This window comes from Echiichthys vipera, assembly GCF_963691815.1.
Source record: "Echiichthys vipera genome assembly, chromosome: 8".
NCBI classification, from domain to species: domain Eukaryota; kingdom Metazoa; phylum Chordata; class Actinopteri; order Perciformes; family Trachinidae; genus Echiichthys; species Echiichthys vipera.
The window spans coordinates 31010745-31029006 of record NC_139833.1 but is presented as its reverse complement, the minus strand read 5'-3'; the positions used below and the strand labels follow the sequence as shown (position 1 = coordinate 31029006).

The 18262-nt window shown below is 43.9% G+C and overlaps 1 protein-coding gene across 1 annotated transcript; it reads left to right on the top strand.

Annotated features, from left to right (window-relative positions):
* Positions 1-2196: 2196 nt before the first annotated feature.
* LOC310950259 (E3 ubiquitin-protein ligase RNF19A-like) lies at positions 2197-18212 on the top strand. Its single transcript, XM_083917962.1, has 9 exons — positions 2197-3148; positions 8163-8371; positions 8753-8897; positions 9466-9628; positions 12861-12975; positions 13881-14042; positions 14540-14753; positions 14846-14989; positions 15439-18212. The coding sequence occupies exons 1-9, from the start codon at positions 2451-2453 to the stop codon at positions 16226-16228; spliced, it is 2640 nt and encodes an 879-aa protein (XP_083774088.1). The 5' UTR covers positions 2197-2450; the 3' UTR covers positions 16229-18212.
* Positions 18213-18262: the final 50 nt, after the last annotated feature.

Sequence of the window (18262 nt, the reverse complement as noted above, 5' to 3'; positions counted from 1 at the left end):
GTTGTGATTTACAGCAGTTACTTGTCTATTGCTGCTACATCAGAATCCGGTCTACCAAGGCAAAGCCTTGCTGTACTCAGCTGGCATTATCTCACACTTTCTTCTGTTTTCCATTATGAGCAGAGGACGGTCTGGGCCCAGGCCTTGTCACTGTTAATCTTACAGACACATTACGCCGTTGCCTCTCTGCGTCAATACTGTCCAAGGTTGTCAACCTTCTGTCCTCTCTTCCCAGTTCTGTGACTGACACCCTGAACAGTTATGCAGACCTGTATTCTGTGCTGTGAGACTGACTGAGCAAAATGTCAGGAACCATCAAATGTTGCATTGTTTATTAAATAAGCAATGGAGTATTGGAAGGGAATTCAATTCAGAAAGTTAGCAGCCTGCTGACAATAATGTGCCATCATATTTAGTTAGATCTTGAATTGTTAACTTTCAACAGATGAAAAAACACAAACACTTTTTTCATATTTGCTGAAACTTCACTATATCCTGACAGCACAGAGAGAAAGACGATCTGTGAAAAAGTTCTAATGGCTTCTGCTAGATTCCACTGCGCCCAACCGACAACCAATCAGATTGGAGGATACTCTGATGCAGTGTAACTGTAACTAGGCAGCACTGATCGAATGTGAATCAAGATTAAGTGTACTGTTCAGTTGTAAAAGGAAATGAAAAGTGTGTGCAGATGGTCGACTGGTGGGCGGGGCTTGTTTTTGGCTGGACCTTGTCACACACTTTCTCCTTTTACAGCTAAATGGTACATTAAAATACACTGGAGATCAAAATTAGAGAACAAATTATTGATACTTGATTTCATTCTGAAATATTGTTGTTTTTTATTGTTCAGAATTTGATAGAATATCCGCTGTTGCTATACCACTGCTGTTTTTTTTTTCAAATAACCAAGGCTCTTCAACAAAAACCTTTATTAAGTGAAAAAAACAGTGATCAAAATGAGAGAACAGTGTTCATTGTGCCAGACGAGAAGATTTCAACAATGTTTTCTTCTGTAGGAGTCAAAAATGAACAGGAAGTGTAGAGGCCACAGCTTTGACTGACTTCAGCACATCTGCACCCACAGGACATCACCACTTTCTCACACTGCTCTGCTTTGATCTTGGTCCATTCTGACTCAGTCTCTTCCACTACCTGGAGTGGGTTTCTTACACATTACTTTGTCACCAAGGATTTTCCAGAGATTCTTTCCCCAGTCCAACACCGAATGTTTCCATCAGCCCAGGAAAATTGAACATCCTCTCATTATTGAAGTCACTCTGGCCCAGTTCTCCTCTGTCCACACAACATGCTCCTCAGCAAAGGCAAGCCTAGCCTTTTTATTCTTTCTGCTGATGAGAGATTTGGTCACTGCAGAGTGGGCTTTCAGTCCAAAAAGTCTTAAACGACGAGACACTGTGTGCAGAGACAGATCCTTGCCCTGTTGAGAACTGAACTGGAGACCAACTCCAGCTGCAGAGTTGAACTGATTCCCCATTGAGAGTCTTCTCATAATCCTGTCCTCTGGTGCACTTGTTTTACGTGAACGACTGGCTGGAACTTAAAAGAATCTGTGTCCTTGTAAAGTTTCAGTATTGTTGAAATCACAGACTGTGAACGCCCAACCTCTCTCTGAAGGCTGAGAGGGTCATCCCTTTGGCCTTCATCTGGACAACCTGCTGTCTCAGGGTTTCAGTCTCCTTAGAGCAGCTTCCATCTTACAAAGTAACCAGGAGAGCTGCAGATAAATAGGGCGTGTCCAACAATGAAGTCACCTGTCACCAGGTACAGATTAACGCCAATAACTGGGAGGGATCTGAAAGTGTTCTCCGACTTTGCTCAGTGCTTTTTTTTTTTTTTTTTACTAAATAAAGGTAAACATGCTAGGACAGCAGTGGTATAGCCACAGCTGATATTCTATCAAATTATGATCAGTAAAAAATAACAGTATTTCAGAATAAATCAAGTATTTATAAATTGGTCTCATTGTGCTGCCAGGCTATAGGGACAGTTTCAGCTAAAATAAAACAGATTTTCATAGAAAGTTACCAATTTAGGCTTTGAAAGTATTTAGTGTTGCTGACCGGTTATTGAAATGTAATATTAACATATTCTTCTCTGTTTTCTCTCTCTTACCTTCTCTTGCCCTTTTCCACACTTTTCATTTTGCTCCCTCCAGATTCTGTTGCATCAGTTTCACAGCAGGTGAACCCCACCCCTCCGCCAAAATCCGGCTGTTAGATGTGACCACGAGGTTGATCAGGAGAAGCCACCATGTCTTAAACACAGACGGGCCCTCTGGAGCCCTGTCCCCCCACCCTGGACCAACCTCCCCCATCCACCACCTTATCCCTTCTCCCATCCCACTCCCAGACCTCCCTGCACATGTGAGGGACAGGCTATCCAGCCCTGGCTACCCGCTGGCACACCCCTCCCCTCCCTCTGTAGAGATGAGCCTGCAGAAGCACCAGCAGTTGGGTTCTGGTAGCGGTGGGGTGATGGGTTCCGACCGGGACCTGCAGTCCACTGCTTCATCCATCTCTCTGCCCTCTGTGAAGAAGGCCCCCAAGAAGAGGCGCCTCTCCCTGGCCTCTCTATTCAGACGGCGAGGTCGAGAGTCCAAATCAGGGCGCCAAAGGTCCCGAGAGCTCCAACACCCTGGACCTGTGGGGCTTGGAGGGATGGATGGCATTGCCAGCATCGAGAGCATCCACTCTGAGATGTGTAATGAAAAGAACTCTGCCTTCTTCTCTGTGGCTGGGACCGGAGCTGCCTCTGCTGTTGCTGCTGCCGCCTCCACCTCATCTGCCTCAGGGCCTTCTTCCTCTACCTTCTCTACCGTCGGGGTGGGGACAGAGCTACTGGAGTGCCCGCTGTGCCTTCTGCGCCACTCCAGGGAAAGCTTCCCTGATATCATGACCTGTCACCATCGCTCCTGCATCGATTGCCTGCGCCAGTACCTGCGCATTGAGATCTCAGAGTCACGTGTCAACATCAGCTGCCCTGAGTGCTCTGAGCGTTTTAACCCCCACGACATCCGTATGATCCTGGGTGACCGGGCGTTGATGGAGAAATATGAGGAGTTCATGCTGAGGAGGTGGCTTGTGGCTGACCATGACTGCCGCTGGTGCCCTGCACCGGATTGTGGGTAAGAGAGAGAGAGATAAAAGGAGAGAGCGAGTCCTTGTCTTAGCAACCACCCAATCTAGTTAACGCCAGACCATGAAATAATACAAGGCATCTAAAGCATGTTCTATTGAAGTTGTAAGAAATCCCCCTTTAAACATCTGCCGGTTATAATTTTAACATTAGCAACATGCAAAGTATTGTAATCAGACAAGAGCATACTGATTGAGATTTTTGCCACAATTTGTAAACAGTTGAAATGGTCAATTTGGAATAACAAAGCAAAAGTATTCTGTAGTTCATGGAGAATACACTCAGTACTGTTAAATCGTAAACTAGGATCATCATTTATTACATTTTTCAATTTCAATAACGGTAAGTTTGAATAAAAGTATTGTGCACATTAAGTACAGAGAATAATAAATTAATTGCAAAAACTGCAGTGGGTGATTTAAAGAGCTCACAACATCATTGATACCTAATGAGCATCCGTGATTTGGTGATGATCCTCCTTTACAATAAAAGTATTTTTGCTTGTGTAGCATAAAGGGACTACAACTTGCATTTGGTTGTGCAACCCTGTGTTGTAGAGTGACGTATAAATCCATCCAGTCATCATCACCACACATTTGAGACCTAAGAACACACACACGCACACTCACACACGCACACACACCATACCGCAAGAGGGATGACAGTCTGTCCTTCAACAAACACTTTTACAGATCAATGAAGATCAATATTCAATGCTTCTGACAATGTTTTAAAGATGGTAGACCAGTAGGTTGCTAGGGCCAAATCATATGTGTTAGATCAGCAGGAGTGTTTTGACGCCTGTCCAAACCGTCCAAGTCTTCCCCCAGCTCATCCATCCAACCTGTTCTGATCTTGCCCAGTGCCGTGTTTTTAAAAGAGGTTTTTCAGTTTTCTTGAGATAAGTCCTTTGGTCTTGAATGTAGATTTTTACAGATCATTTAAACCAGAAGGTGATGCTATGTATGGAAAGTTGGAATCATGATGTTGAAGGAAGTGGTGGTCTTGAAATATCGAAATAAGCTAGACCGAGGTAGGCCAAATTTGTGCGATAAGTCATCAAAGCTTGCAAAAGAGTCTATGTACATATCCTTAAAACTATGAATCCCTTGTGTCTGCCACAGAAAAACTTCAGGGCGCACTCACACTGTCCATCCGTACCGTGCCCAAGCACGTTTCACGGCTAAAGTCTAGTTAGTTTGACCAGTGTGAGTGCAAGCATAACGCTCCTATGCGCGGTATGCTTGCCGGTCACAGCCCGTTTGGGAGAGGTGAGCTTTTGTAAAGCACATTTGCATGTGTACGAGCACAAGGCCTACATCGGTTCTGACGTCATTTTATGTGCGCCTATTCGGACATAGAAAAAAGGAGGGACCATGCACGGACATTTAAAACAATGGCGGCGAAAGGTTCACGTTGGTGTGATGCGGAGGTGGAGTGTTTACTGCAGATTTGGTCGATGAAAATATTCAAAAACAGTCGACAAGACGCACAAAAACTCTGAGGTCTATGGAAAGATTTGTAAACAAAGCGACGCATCGCGATGACATCTTCAATGCGACATGGGTCGACGTGTTACGGCGTGATGACGTATAGGCAGCAAGAAGCATTTGCCGAGGCCCAGGTAGTGTGAGTACAAACGGGCCTGGCCCTTGGGGGGAGAGGGAGGGGGGGACAAGTGCCCTAAAGCACGGGGCACGGTACAGATGGACAGGTGCGCCCTCAGAGTCTAACCTGGCTGGGGGAAAAAGGTGATTATTGTGTATGGGACTTAGATGGAGATGGTTTTTAAACCCAAAGTTCCGTCTGAATTGAGCCCATATTTTGAGGGTGTTTATGACAATAGGATTGTTAGTGTATTGTAGGAAAGAGAGGGGTACTCCCTGCTCTTTCTATTGGAGTAATAAATATTAAAAAATATGTGCAAAGAAATAATGAGCACAAATTCTGCACAGAAATTAAGGAGTAGATCTATTCCTAGTATGAAGTCATTTTAGGAAAAGTCAGGAATCTAAATGTAGGAGTTGTATTCTAACAGGACTATGACATGCTATATCCATCCATCTTCAACCGCTTGTCCCTATCAGGGTCGTGGGGGGGCTGGAGCTGATCCTCAGGCATGAGGTCCACCCTGGACGCCAGTTTATCACAGAGCACATAGAGACAAACAGACACAGACAACCATTCACACTCACATTCACACTTACGTTGTGACTAGAATAGAAGCAAATACATTTTACGGCCTGTGACATGAGAGAGAAATTACAATATAGTGAGGATATTCCGATATAGATATTTATTTCATATTGATGTATTGGCCTTCTTTAGTCTTGCCACAGTATCTTTTTCTCCATTTCCAGTTCTGCTGCCATCAGCAAACAGTCCCTCAGTCCCTCAGTCCCTCGGCCTTGACACCAAGCCTACAGTTAGAAGTCAGACAGCTTTTGACCTTCATTACGCGTAGTGGCTGACTATTGGTTGCAGTTTTTAAAGTGTGTCCACCGTTGTTGCCATTTAGCTGTAATTGTAACAGTTCAGTGTGCACTAGGTCAGCTTTTTGTAATTGTCCTTAGATGTGTGTTTCCCTTCTCTCATATGTCAGTTATTACTTATATCCAGCTTTAATGAGCATTTAAGGACTGTAACTTAAATCTGCATCGTCTCTACATCAGTATTAAACACAAAAGTTAATAATGTCCCCTCCTACAATGTTATAAAATCACCTTGAACCACTTTTCCTGAACATTCACTGGAATACAAGGCAGCTAGCTAATTAGCTTATCACTTAGTGCAACTAGTTTGGGATCAGTCTAATTACTGAAACGTGTCGTCCAGCAACAGAATAAATAGACACTTAACCCAGTGAATGCACTTCTGTAAAACAACATAACATCATAAAAGAATCCCTTTTTGTGCTTCATGACTCTTTAAACAGTGACTACTGCAGTGTGATCATTGGCAGGACAAGTCATTGGTAAAGTAGCAGTATTGCTAAAGATGAGCATATTAACAGGAAACAGAAATACTGCACGACTTCACAACAAACTACCTAAAAGTAAAGGTCTCTTAACTATAGCAATTCATGACGGACACTATATAGAAAATGACATAAAATAAATGTTTTTACACTGTCTCTGCAGATAGCTATCAGTTTGTTTGAGCACTTCCACTAAAATGTTTGCGGCACATTCTGTGTAATAACCTCAGTTTAAAAAGTACAAATGGGTATGAAGCTTTAGACACTAGGATCAATGAATAACTGTCTCTCTCACTCTGGATGTGATGCGTCACCATGAAACTTCCTTCCTTTAATATCATGGAGCAGCTCCATGCTCATATTTCGGAGTGAGCAGCATCGTGGTGCAGCTGCAGAATGTAGTTTCAAATCATCTGCATACGGTCTGAACTGTTTTTACAGCATTTCACTAACTGTTGAAGCTTTTGAAATAAAGCTACTAATGCTGAGCAAAGATTGAGATGCAGTACTCAGGAGCTGGCAGGGTAAAGAGCGTTGGATGTCCAGTGGACTGACTCGGATATTTGTGTTTTCACATAATACAGCCCTGCAGTGGATGTGTGAAAAGGGCTCATGTTTGAGTACTTTCTTCCCCAGACATGCAGTGTTGTCCTGTTACAGAAACAGGCCACTGGTCAAACACTTGCTGATAATGGTGTAATGCATTTAGGGTTTTCTAAAAGTATGAAATAGTTTTTCAGAAGAAGTGATTATACTCTGTGTTTTTTTGTTTTCAACTTCATAATAAAAACCCATACTCCAGCACCAAAGCCACAGCCTCTACAGTCCTCTTCCATCCCGAGTCTGCGCAGTATTTAGTGCTGGTTTGCCGGCAATGACTTTAAATAAGAATGACATTTCTGCTTGTTTCCTCGCTCTCTGGCTGCATTCTAAACTCTGTCCGTAGTATAGTAAAACGATCCACAGCAGAGGAAGTCTTCCAGGCTCTCCATGGCTCTGTGATTGAAACGTAATTTTTGGTTAGTCACAGAGGGACTGGGAGGCTTCTGCTACACTCAGACACAACTAGGTCACACACTCCAGGGTTTCCCTCAGGAAATTGGAAAGGCAGTATTTTACAGGTGTCATCTTTGAACAGACAGACTTTTCTTAGTTTGAACGTTGTCTTTTTGACAGCACTCCCTGCTTTTGTCTCCGGTCTGTTTGTCTGAAAGCATCATACATCGCCTCATTTCAGCCGTCACTCTGTCAGAGATGTTAGCTTTTGCTGTGCTGTGTCATGCAAATACGCATGCAATTGCAGAAGACACAGCTTCTGGGGGAACTAGGCAGACTGACAACAGCTGTAGATTCTACTCCCGACTCTGTTTAATACAACAGAACTGATTAAAGTAACACAAATGTCCTGTCCAGCTCAAGATCTCACTTATCATGTTATGCTTAGTTCTGTTGCCCGTTTCTCCCCTTGTTGTTTACAAGTTTTTATTTGGTGAAAATAAAGAACTCCTTGTGGAATAGTGGCGGCTGTGGCCGGGGCATCCACAACAACACCAATGGTAAAAGAAAGATGTGTTTTTTGGAAGTATCTGTTGCTCAGTGGAGAAGTGAAATGCCTTTTTCCAGGTGTGCTCTCTCGTCACCCTTATTGTCAATTTTATTGAAATCGCCACATGAAATCGTGTAATATCCTAATTGCCGGGGGCCACAATATCTGCCAAAGAAGGTATGTCAAAATCCAATTTGAAGTAAGTACATGTATGTGGCCTACAAGTTGAGTTTTACGGACAAAGAAAAATCTCTGTTTGGTACAGACTCTTGCTAAAATCACACCTGAAAAACGTTATTTTCTGAAAACGGGTCCCAGAGTGGATAAATCTCAGAAAGCTGACCTTGCATTTTCGTCTGGACTGCTAATCTGCATATTTTGTGAAGCGATGATGTACATTTAGACAAAAACTCATTCTGGGATGTCTTATGGTGGATTAAATCTGAACTTTTGCCGTATGTTACGTTTGTCCTTTACCAGGTACGCAGTGATTGCTTTCGGGTGTGCCAGCTGTCCTAAGATCACGTGCGGCAGGGAGGGCTGTGGTACAGAGTTCTGCTACCACTGCAAGCAGCTGTGGCATCCCAACCAGACCTGTGACGCAGCTCGACAGCAGAGAGCCCAGAGCCTCCGCCTGAGGACAGTCCGCTCCTCCTCCCTTAGCTACAGCCAAGAGAGTGGAGCTGCAGGTCAGCTGCTCCTTTCTTTTCCTCTTATTATCCTGTGCATGTCTGTCAAATCACGCACACACTGTTAAACATTAGCACAGATCACATCCCATACATTACCACAAGTGTGATGATTTTGCATGGCTCTTCCTCTAAATGGGAGAGGAATTTGGGAAATCGAGTTGGCAGTATAAGTCAAGACTATTTGTTCCTGAAGTTAATTGCTTTAATTGTCAGAAATTGTTCAAAATACAAGGTTTTTTTTCTCTCCTCGATGAAGTTTGAAAGATGTTGCTTGACTGAGCAGGCCTATTTTTTTTGATGAAAGGTATAACTAGTCTGCTACACTCTATTTTGTACTGTAATGAAATCCTATTCTCTTTGCATCCTCCTGCCTTTCAGCTGATGACATAAAGCCATGTCCGCGCTGTGCTGCTTACATCATCAAGATGAACGACGGCAGCTGTAACCACATGACCTGCGCCGTCTGCGGCTGTGAGTTCTGCTGGCTCTGCATGAAGGAGATCTCAGACCTGCACTACCTGAGGTCAGTCTGGCTACACGCATACACAACCCTTTATACACACAGACCTGCTCTGGATGGTATTGGTTGTTTTTCCTGTGGAGTATTTTCAGACACGTTTAGTTATTGGGATTCAAAAAATACCCAGGCCACTAAAAACTGCTGTTTTTAAAAATATGTAATGGTCACTTTTGTTACCTGAGTGTTTGCTGAGATTGGCGGCCATTTCTGACCTGCTTGGCTTAATTGAAATCAAGTGTTTTTAGGAGCAGCCATGGAGCTAGCCAACATACTTAAGACTAGGGCTTGGAATCGTTTGAAAACCTTCAGTGCCAATACCTTGAATTCGATACGACTTAAAGGTATTGGCACTAAATGACGACTGTGTATAAAGATGGAAGGATTGACAGCTCCACAGAAGTGAAGCCAAAACATCTTGATAGCTCCTGGTGGCTGGCTGCAGTATAGGTCCAGGGTAGGGAGAAACATTAACCCGAAATTGTGTAACAAGCGATGGAAAAACCTGAAGACCTATCACAGTACCAACTTTAAATGAAAAATGCTTATTTTCTTTCCCTTCTACCTCTCTCAGTCCATCAGGCTGTACTTTCTGGGGTAAGAAGCCATGGAGCAGGAAGAAGAAGATTCTTTGGCAACTGGGAACACTTGTGGGTGCCCCTGTTGGCATCGCACTCATCGCTGGCATAGCTATTCCCGCCATGATTATCGGCATCCCTGTATATGTTGGAAGGAAGGTGAGGCTCTGGAGACTTATTCATGTTTCACTGTTTGTGTTTTTCACTACCTGGATGAGGCAGAACATTGACTCTTCTTGATCTGGCAGTGTGTGTTTGGCCTTCAAACACTCGACTTTACTGAGCTGTATTGAATACTATGCGGGCACAGGGCTTCATTCTGAGTGTTACATTTGGATAAACAGAGTTCTATATTTGTTCTGCTTTTCGACAAAGCATAACTCTAAAGCACTTTTGTTTCAGTTGTAAAGAGTGTTACATAAGCATGTCACAGTTTATCAGTGGTGGAAGTAAACACACTCCATGACCAGAAACAAGCACTGCATCAATCAGTAACTATCTTGTATTGTAAAACACCCTTTCCAATGATCTGAAGCTAGCTGATGTCACGAGTCAGTTACCTGCCCTGTGTGTTTGTGTGTCTGTTCAATAAGAATCTGACATTACAATAAAGGGAAAGTATTCCGACTCTAGAATTCCCCTCTTGATCCTGCCAAGAAGGAGCCAGAGCCAGCAGACTTTTCTTCCCTGACAAAAGCAGACAACATTCAGCAGGGATCACATGACGTGTGAAGCATCTGAGCATGAATCACCTGCATTCCTCATGCACTGGATGAATGGAGCTGTTCCGTCTTGATTTCTAATATGTATCCTGGTGAATTACTACACCAAGGCTATGGCAATTTACAGCATAGTCACGTGTCTCATCAGCGTACTTTGTCACTGTTGACTCACTTACAAAGCAGACATTTTCTCATTATAGTAACAAGCCGTCTCTGGGAAACAAGTGGGGGATGTATATTGTATGTGTATGTATATACAGCTTTTGTTAATGTGTGCTTTGTGGGGTTTGGAATAGGAAAGAGCTTCAGCCAAATCAGCTCTAGTTCTTTCTCTCACTTAAATCCTTATTGGCAAGAGTTTTCAACATTAAATTAATCCTTAAAACTATTATTTTTCAACATCCATGTGGTGATTTGTAGCTCTGTTCCAATGATGCTGTCTTCAGTCTGTAAAATGTCATTTTTTTCTTCCTGTTGTGCTTCTCGTAGCCTCCAGATATGTGCCAGTTTTTTTTTACAGATTTTATAAGGACTCAGCATTGGTCCTGTGTCAGGGGCACTATTTTCCCCAAGTTCTCCATCATTTCTATTGATACAAATTTAAATGATTTAAAAATGTATCCCTGTAGCTGGCAGACTTCTCTACATGTTGATTTGGCAGCTGTCCTTTACATGATTTGATCTGTTGTCTAAATGAAGCCAGCTGTCATACAGTGGCTGGTTAATACTGGCACTCTGTGGCCTCACTGTGCCGTAAAGGGAAGAAACTTTAGGCCAGATGTTAACGGGTTATTTGGGTTTGTAGGTTCTGTCTCAGTCCACAGTTACGCTGCCGTATTAGGGCCATTGTACAAAAAAAATGATGGACCTGGGGGAGGGGGGTCATATTTTGGAAAAAAAAAGTGGCAAATCTACAAGAAAAAAAGTAGCAGATTTATGAGAAAAGAAATCGGAAAAATATTGTTTTCCTTTACACTTCTAGTGTTTTGTTTTACACTAACTGTTGAACTCCATCGCTTCAGGATCACCACAGAATTACTGCATGCCGTATAGGCTACTAGGTCTGCAGCAAACTTGGAAAATACTGTGTTTGGAAGTTTAGAAATGATAAAGAATGCTGCAACGTCCGATTACGTTGTGCATAATAAGTAGCCATGTGGATTTACCTTTAGTAGAGAGGGCTGCTTTGTTTCTGCCAGCCATGGGGTGAACTACCAAACTGGATTAGCGGGTTAGCGAGGTATGTTGCGCTCAAAGTCAAAGGTCAGCTGTGACATAAAAGTCGAGAGGAGGTTTTCAGCTTAGACTTAGAGTTTAGACCTAGACTTTCTTGTTAAATCGGCTACTTAAAGCCTAGCGCAGCTTCCTAGACTCCCATGATTTCCCCCTGGGATTATTAAAGTATTTCTGATTCTGATTCTGATCCCTTTACGTGTAGGAGAGATACAGGTTCTCATCAGAGGGTATTCTCTATTTGATCGTCCTTGTTGGACCTTATGAGGGCAATGTTACACAAAGAGGCTGTGCACTTAGTGTTTTGCAGTGTGTCCATTTCACTGCGACTCTGTGCGACAGGTACATATTATCATGCAGTTGGTGATGCCGAAAATCTGAACAAAAATACGGTATGATGTGCTATCCGCAAGGTTGTAGCAGCACTCAATAGGTCTGTGATGTTTCCGAGCTTTTTGCCCATGCAAACTGTCGAGGAAGGACTCTGTGAGACAGTGGTAGAGTGGAGGCAGCGCATCAGCGATCAATTCTGCATTTGGCAGTTATCGTTAGACAATTTACAGAATTTAACCCCTTTCCGTTCTCATACTCTAGAACTGCTCACAGGAGGTCATTATAATGATCTGTTCCTCTTCAGTGACATACATGTCCTTTTGTATGAGAGCGCATTGAAGCTAAAGCAGAAACCCTCTCTTGACAAATTAACTCTTTAGTGAGGATCGTGGTACCGTTTAACTCAGTTTGGTATTTATGGATCCAGGTTATCCAAAGAAACTCTGGGGATGTTCAGCACGCTTCGTAGTACACGCCTCAGCTCGTTTACAAGACTTGGCCACAGATTTGTGGCAAACTAAATAACAATTAGATTAGACCTAGATTAGATTTCTTTTGAACATGTTTCAGTATTTCTCTATTTGCAGAGTAGTGCACTGTTTGTGTAAAATAGTGATGGTGGTGCTGCTGACATGGTGCCCAGCATGCGGCAGCGTCTGTGGTGATTCTGAAGCGATGTATTTCAACAGGGAGTGTAAAACAAAATACTATATTTCTGACATTTTTTCCTCATAAATCTGCTCCTTTGTTCTCTAAATATTACCCCCTTCCCCAGGTCGGTCATTTTTTTTCTGTCAGTAAATGGCCCTAATACGCCCTCGTTAACAGTAGCTCTACAAGGCAAAAATGCTGCACTTGTGCACTTCATCCACCTGAAGCTGTGAGTTGATTTCTAGCCCTAGGGCCCCCTACCAGCCGTCCAGACAACAGAGCGAAATGAATAAACGTGGTAATGTGAGACCTCAACTCAACAGAACAATGGTGAATTGGTAGTGACACCGTACTGGTCTAGTATTCTTGGTCAGTTTGGATGCCAGTTATGAGAAGTTAGAGTCTGTTTCCTCCATCTGTGTGAGTCTCATTGCTCTTGTTTTCTCTGTCAGATCCATAACCGCTATGAAGGCAAAGATATCTCCAACCACAAGAGGAACCTGGTGATTGCTGGTGGAGTGACTCTCTCTGTCATTGTGTCTCCAGTGGTGGCTGCAGTCACTGTCGGTCAGTCTACACTCTCTCTTTAGCCGCATTAACACCAAGAAGTTACTTGTTTTCCCCAGACTACATTTCCAGGAACTGTAAAGTTCCTTCAGCCCATTGTTGTCCGTGCTTCCATGGCAGTCTAAAGACCTGTGAAGATTAAGCAAATTAGTATGGAAAGGCACCATGAAGGATGAGGCCTTTAGGTGGCTGCAGGGGTAGGAACACTGCAGCCTGCAGGTCACCGGGCCTGCCCATCTCTGCAGCGTGTGTGCGTGCGTGCGTGCGTGCGTGTGTGTGTGTGCGTGAGCGTGTGCACGTGCACGTGCATTGATCTTTGTCGATCATTGATCTTTGTCGATCATTGATCTTTGTCGATCATGGATCTTTGTCGATCATTGATCTTTGTCGATCATTGATCTTTGTCGATCATGGATCTTTGTCGATCATTGATCTTTGTCGATCATGGATCTTTGTCGATCATTGATCTTTGTCGATCATTGATCTTTGTCGATCATGGATCTTTGTCGATCATGGATCTTTGTCGATCATTGATCTTTGTCGATCATGGATCTTTGTCGATCATGGATCTTTGACGATCATGGATCTTTGTCGATCATGGATCTTTGTCGATCATTGATCTTTGACGATCATGGATCTTTGTCGATCATGGATCTTTGTCGATCATGGATCTTTGACGATCATGGATCTTTGTCGATCATGGATCTTTGTCGACACATCCTTGTTTGACTTTGCTAGCTCCAGGAATTTCTTGTCTTTAATCTTCAAGTTCATGCAAAAGTTTGTTTTAAAGTCCGTTGGATTTTCATGACCTATTATATAAAGATGGAAAATATAGTAGAAAAGCTGATATTTGGATGTGTCAGCAGTTTTTCTCACCGGTCTCTGCCTCTGTCACCCCTCAGGCATTGGAGTTCCCATCATGCTGGCTTACGTCTACGGTGTGGTGCCCATCTCGCTGTGCCGTAGCGGAGGTTGTGGTGTCTCAGCGGGGAACGGCAAAGGAGTTCGCATAGAATTTGACGATGAGAATGACATGAATGTTGGCAGTGGGGCAGCTGCCACTGGTAAGCTTCAGGGCCCCATAGTCCCACCACCCACTCTGACAACCGAAAGTGACTTGATGTGTTTTTCAAGTCTACTCAGTACTACTGCTGCAGGTTTCATAATAATAAATATATAAATAAATAATACACTTTATTTGTAAAACATTGTTTAAAAGCAATCCCAAAGTGCTACAGAGTAAAACAAGATAAAAAAAAACAGGCATAAAAACACAGGAGAGCACAAAGGTTTTCATGGCCTTCTTAAAGTATAACTCGGGCGGTCTTTTTCCCCACGAATATACATCAAATAAGCCATCAAGACAAGTTTTTGGGTGTTCGCCTATTAACAGAGAAATCCCGGATTTCTGGAGTATGAAATGACCTGTATCGTGATATTTTTGTCATATCGCCCAGACCTAATGTTCAGTGTTCTTTTAAATCTCATCAGAAAGCTGTCGTTTATTTTTGATCCCTTATTCTTATATTTTGAAATGTCATTTCATGACCGTACTATGCAGATACTACATCAGTGGCAGATGCCAGGAACAACCCCAGTATAGGCGAAGGCAGTGTTGGGGGGCTGACAGGCAGCCTGAGTGCCAGTGGCAGTCACATGGACCGTCTGGGAGCCATCAGGGACAACCTGAGTGAGACGGCGTCCACCATGGCCCTGGCCGGGGCCAGCATCACCGGCAGCCTCTCCGGCAGTGCCATGGTCAATTACCTAAACAGGTACTGAAACAGAAACACATGCCGCGGGATTTAAATGCGTGGTGCAACTTTGGACTTCATTGTCTAAATCCCCCCTCACAACATGTTGGCAGGCTGGAGGTGCAGGCTGACGTGCAGAAGGAGCGCTGCAGCCTGAGTGGAGAGTCTGGCACCGTCAGCCTGGGCACAATCAGCGACAACGCTAGCACCAAAGCAATGGCTGGCTCCATTCTTAACGCCTACACAGCCCTGGACAGGTGAGCAGCGCTGACTTCAGTTCAGTAGCAGCGTTTGTGTTGTTCTGTGCAGCAGGTGTCCTCCCAATAATCTGTAAGATGAAACCGATGAAATATCCAGTAAATGCACATCTGTGATCACATAATGTACTGATGTGATCAAGGCTGGAAATGTTGTTACTTGGCAGAAGAAAAGTATTCAATAGTTAATTAGTATTCAATTGTTATTGATAAAATATTCATTGGGCATGTGGGTTCTCTTTATTGATGATGAGAATCCAGTATTTACTATGGAAGCATTTAGTATTAAGTGATGTTACAGCGTGTTCATCGTGCTGAATGATGCCGGTTTGCCTTTGAGCTCAGTGCCACACACACACACATACTCTTGCACATGCAGTACATGTAGTATTTTTCTTCATTTCTCTTGCTTTTTTGTCTCATGCTTCCTCCATCTTCCCATGTTGCAGAGATGGGAACAGTATGGAGGTCCAGGTTGACATTGAATCCAAACCAGGCAAACTACGGCACCACAGTGGCAGCAGCAGCGTAGATGACGGCAGCCATGTTGGCCGCTGCGGCTTGACCTGCCCCTCCAACGGCTGCACGTCCTCAGAAGGCAAAGGAACCTCCACTAAGTGGGCCAAAGAGGCATCCTGCTCCTCCTCCTCAAGCTCGGGGGGCAAAAAGAGCAAAGGCAAGCTGCGCAAGAAAGGCGGCGGAAGCACCAAGATCAACGAGAGTCGGGAGGAGATGGACGCTCAGCTGCTGGAGCAGCGCAGCACCAACTCCTCAGAGTTCGACTCTCCCTCACTGAGTGGCAGCCTGCCATCTGTGGCCGACTCCCACTCCAGCCACTTCTCAGAGTTCAGCTGCTCCGATCTGGAAAGCATGAAGACGTCCTGTAGCCACGGCTCCAGTGGAGGCGACTACCATACACGCTTCGCCACAGTCAGCCCCTTACCCGAGGTGGAGAATGACCGCCTGGAGACCTGCCCCGCTTCTTCGTCATCCTCCTCACAGGGACACGGTGCCCTGATCACTCCCCACTCCCCTACCTCCACCACCTCCTCCCAGGGCCACGGCACAGAGCTGTCCCCTCTCTGCTTCATCACAGAGGAGAATGTCAACCTGGTGTGCCCGGCTGAGCTGGACTCTCAAAGCAACACCAGAGAGCTGCTTAAAGAAACCAACAACAACCAGCACCCAACCCAAACCCAGCAGCAGCCCAAGAACCCCTGTATACAGACTGACATATGAAATCTCAATACCTAAAGTGCTGCACAGATGCTTTTTTAGTTAACATGTTTTCCTCCACTAAACTACCGATCACAGCGCACAGTTTAACCTGCATCATCCGTTGTTCCCTTGTAAAGGGGGCGTGTTCTTTTACAATTCTTGTCCTTCATAAAACGCCACCCTGAGTGAAACTACGATCTGTGAGTGTGCGGACCGTCAGTGGACTTTGAAGTATTAAGAGATTTCCAAAGTGTAGCCATATGAAGAATGTGCTGGTGTCTCACCCTGTGCAACCTGCAGACTGATGACACTTTTGACAGTTCACTGGCACCTACACCTGTAACAGCCCACTGATGATTCGTTCACTGTCCTATTGATCTGTGTAGGTTCAAACAAAAAAGCACTGTGCCAGTTATGCCAGTATTTGATTTTGGCTCGACAATGCGGATGCAACACCATGCAGGATTCTTAATGTTACAACTTTCCAGAAGTGAACTCAAACAGGGACCAGGCAATATGATTCACTATTTCCTCTTTTTATTTCCCCAAATGTATTTGTAACAGAGGAACTTTTGCGTTCTTTTCTGTATTTATTAGTAGACTCTTTGTCTTTTCCCTGGATATTTGTTTGAAATGAACCCTCTGGTGTATAATTTTAAGGCCTGTGCTCAACATCAAACAGCATATTAGCACTCAAATCACCTTCACAACTGCCATTCTCTTTAGATGGAGGGACACATAGCTGTACTCCCATTGTGAGAGATGGTATTTGACAGCCAGGGAGGTCAGACCAGTGGCTGATGTTTCCTACAACTCTTTGTGTGCTTTTAGTGCTAAGATGACTTTAAGCCGGGCCTAGTTAGGTTCTGTGGAAAGCTTTGGATGATATGTTCGGGGTGGGTGGGGGTTTGATTTGAGAAAGGTCTCTGGAAGGCCACGGTTTTTGCGATAATGCTGAAAGTCATTATATTAACCTTAACCAATGGGTTGGTCAATTCTGTGAAATTGTATAATAGAAAATGTTTTGTCCTGTTCAAAGGTGATTTATTCAGACTGATGGTCTCGCCTCACTGAGTAAGAGAGAGCTTTGATATCTTTCTTTGTTAACTCTGGTGCCTTCAAGGAGCGCTTTGTGTTCGGTTCGTCTCTCTCTCCACTGTGTCTTTAAGACTCCAAACTACCACTCATTATCTGTTGCAGAATGTCTGTCTGTGTAGGAGGGATGCTCATTCACACACACACACACTGTGAACATACTGTGGTAGACATGGTAAATGAAGACTTTTCAACTGCCTACCAAAGACAGCACTCAGGCTCTTGTTAAATCTTATACCTTTGACTTGTCACCCGTAGACACAGCATAGTGCGTCCTGTTTACACCATGGGGATGAATGAACTCGACCCAGGATTATACAGACATACAGACTGCTGTTTTTGTATATGCTTCACAAATGCTACGCAAATAATCGAGGCCACAGAACGGCCCGAGGCACCTGCACTGTTACCTGTATTTCTTATTACATTGATGTTCTGCGATGCACAAAGGTTAATAGGGATACAGAGGTTGCTTCTGGGTTTCCTTTCCTATTGATTCATCCTGTGATTCCCGTTCGTGCTGCCAATCGGTGCTGCTGAGCAGACTTGAAGTCAAATTCTGTTTCCAACCCTTTATTTCAGAGTGTTTGCTTAAGCCTGTGTTTACTGCTCAGTGTTCAGCCTCAATAAAGGGGTCTGTAACCTATGGACACTGAGTTTGGTTCGGTGGACGGGGCTCCATGCTGCAGTCCTCCTGGCACTAAAGCAAAAATCTAGTTTGGTTCTTCCTCCCGGTTCGGTTTCTCATTCTTCACCAAAACTCCAGTTTCTTGAGCCTAATTTGAACACTTGTGCCAGATATAATTTGTGCAAAATGGCATAAGGTATTTGTATACTTGTTTGGTAATTTGCTTTACTATATGCGTGTAAATGCATATCAGAAAAATAAAAAAATCTATATGAAACGTCAGCCTGTCCTGTTTTTCAGGTAATGCAAGAACTTCAATCAAACAGGGTATT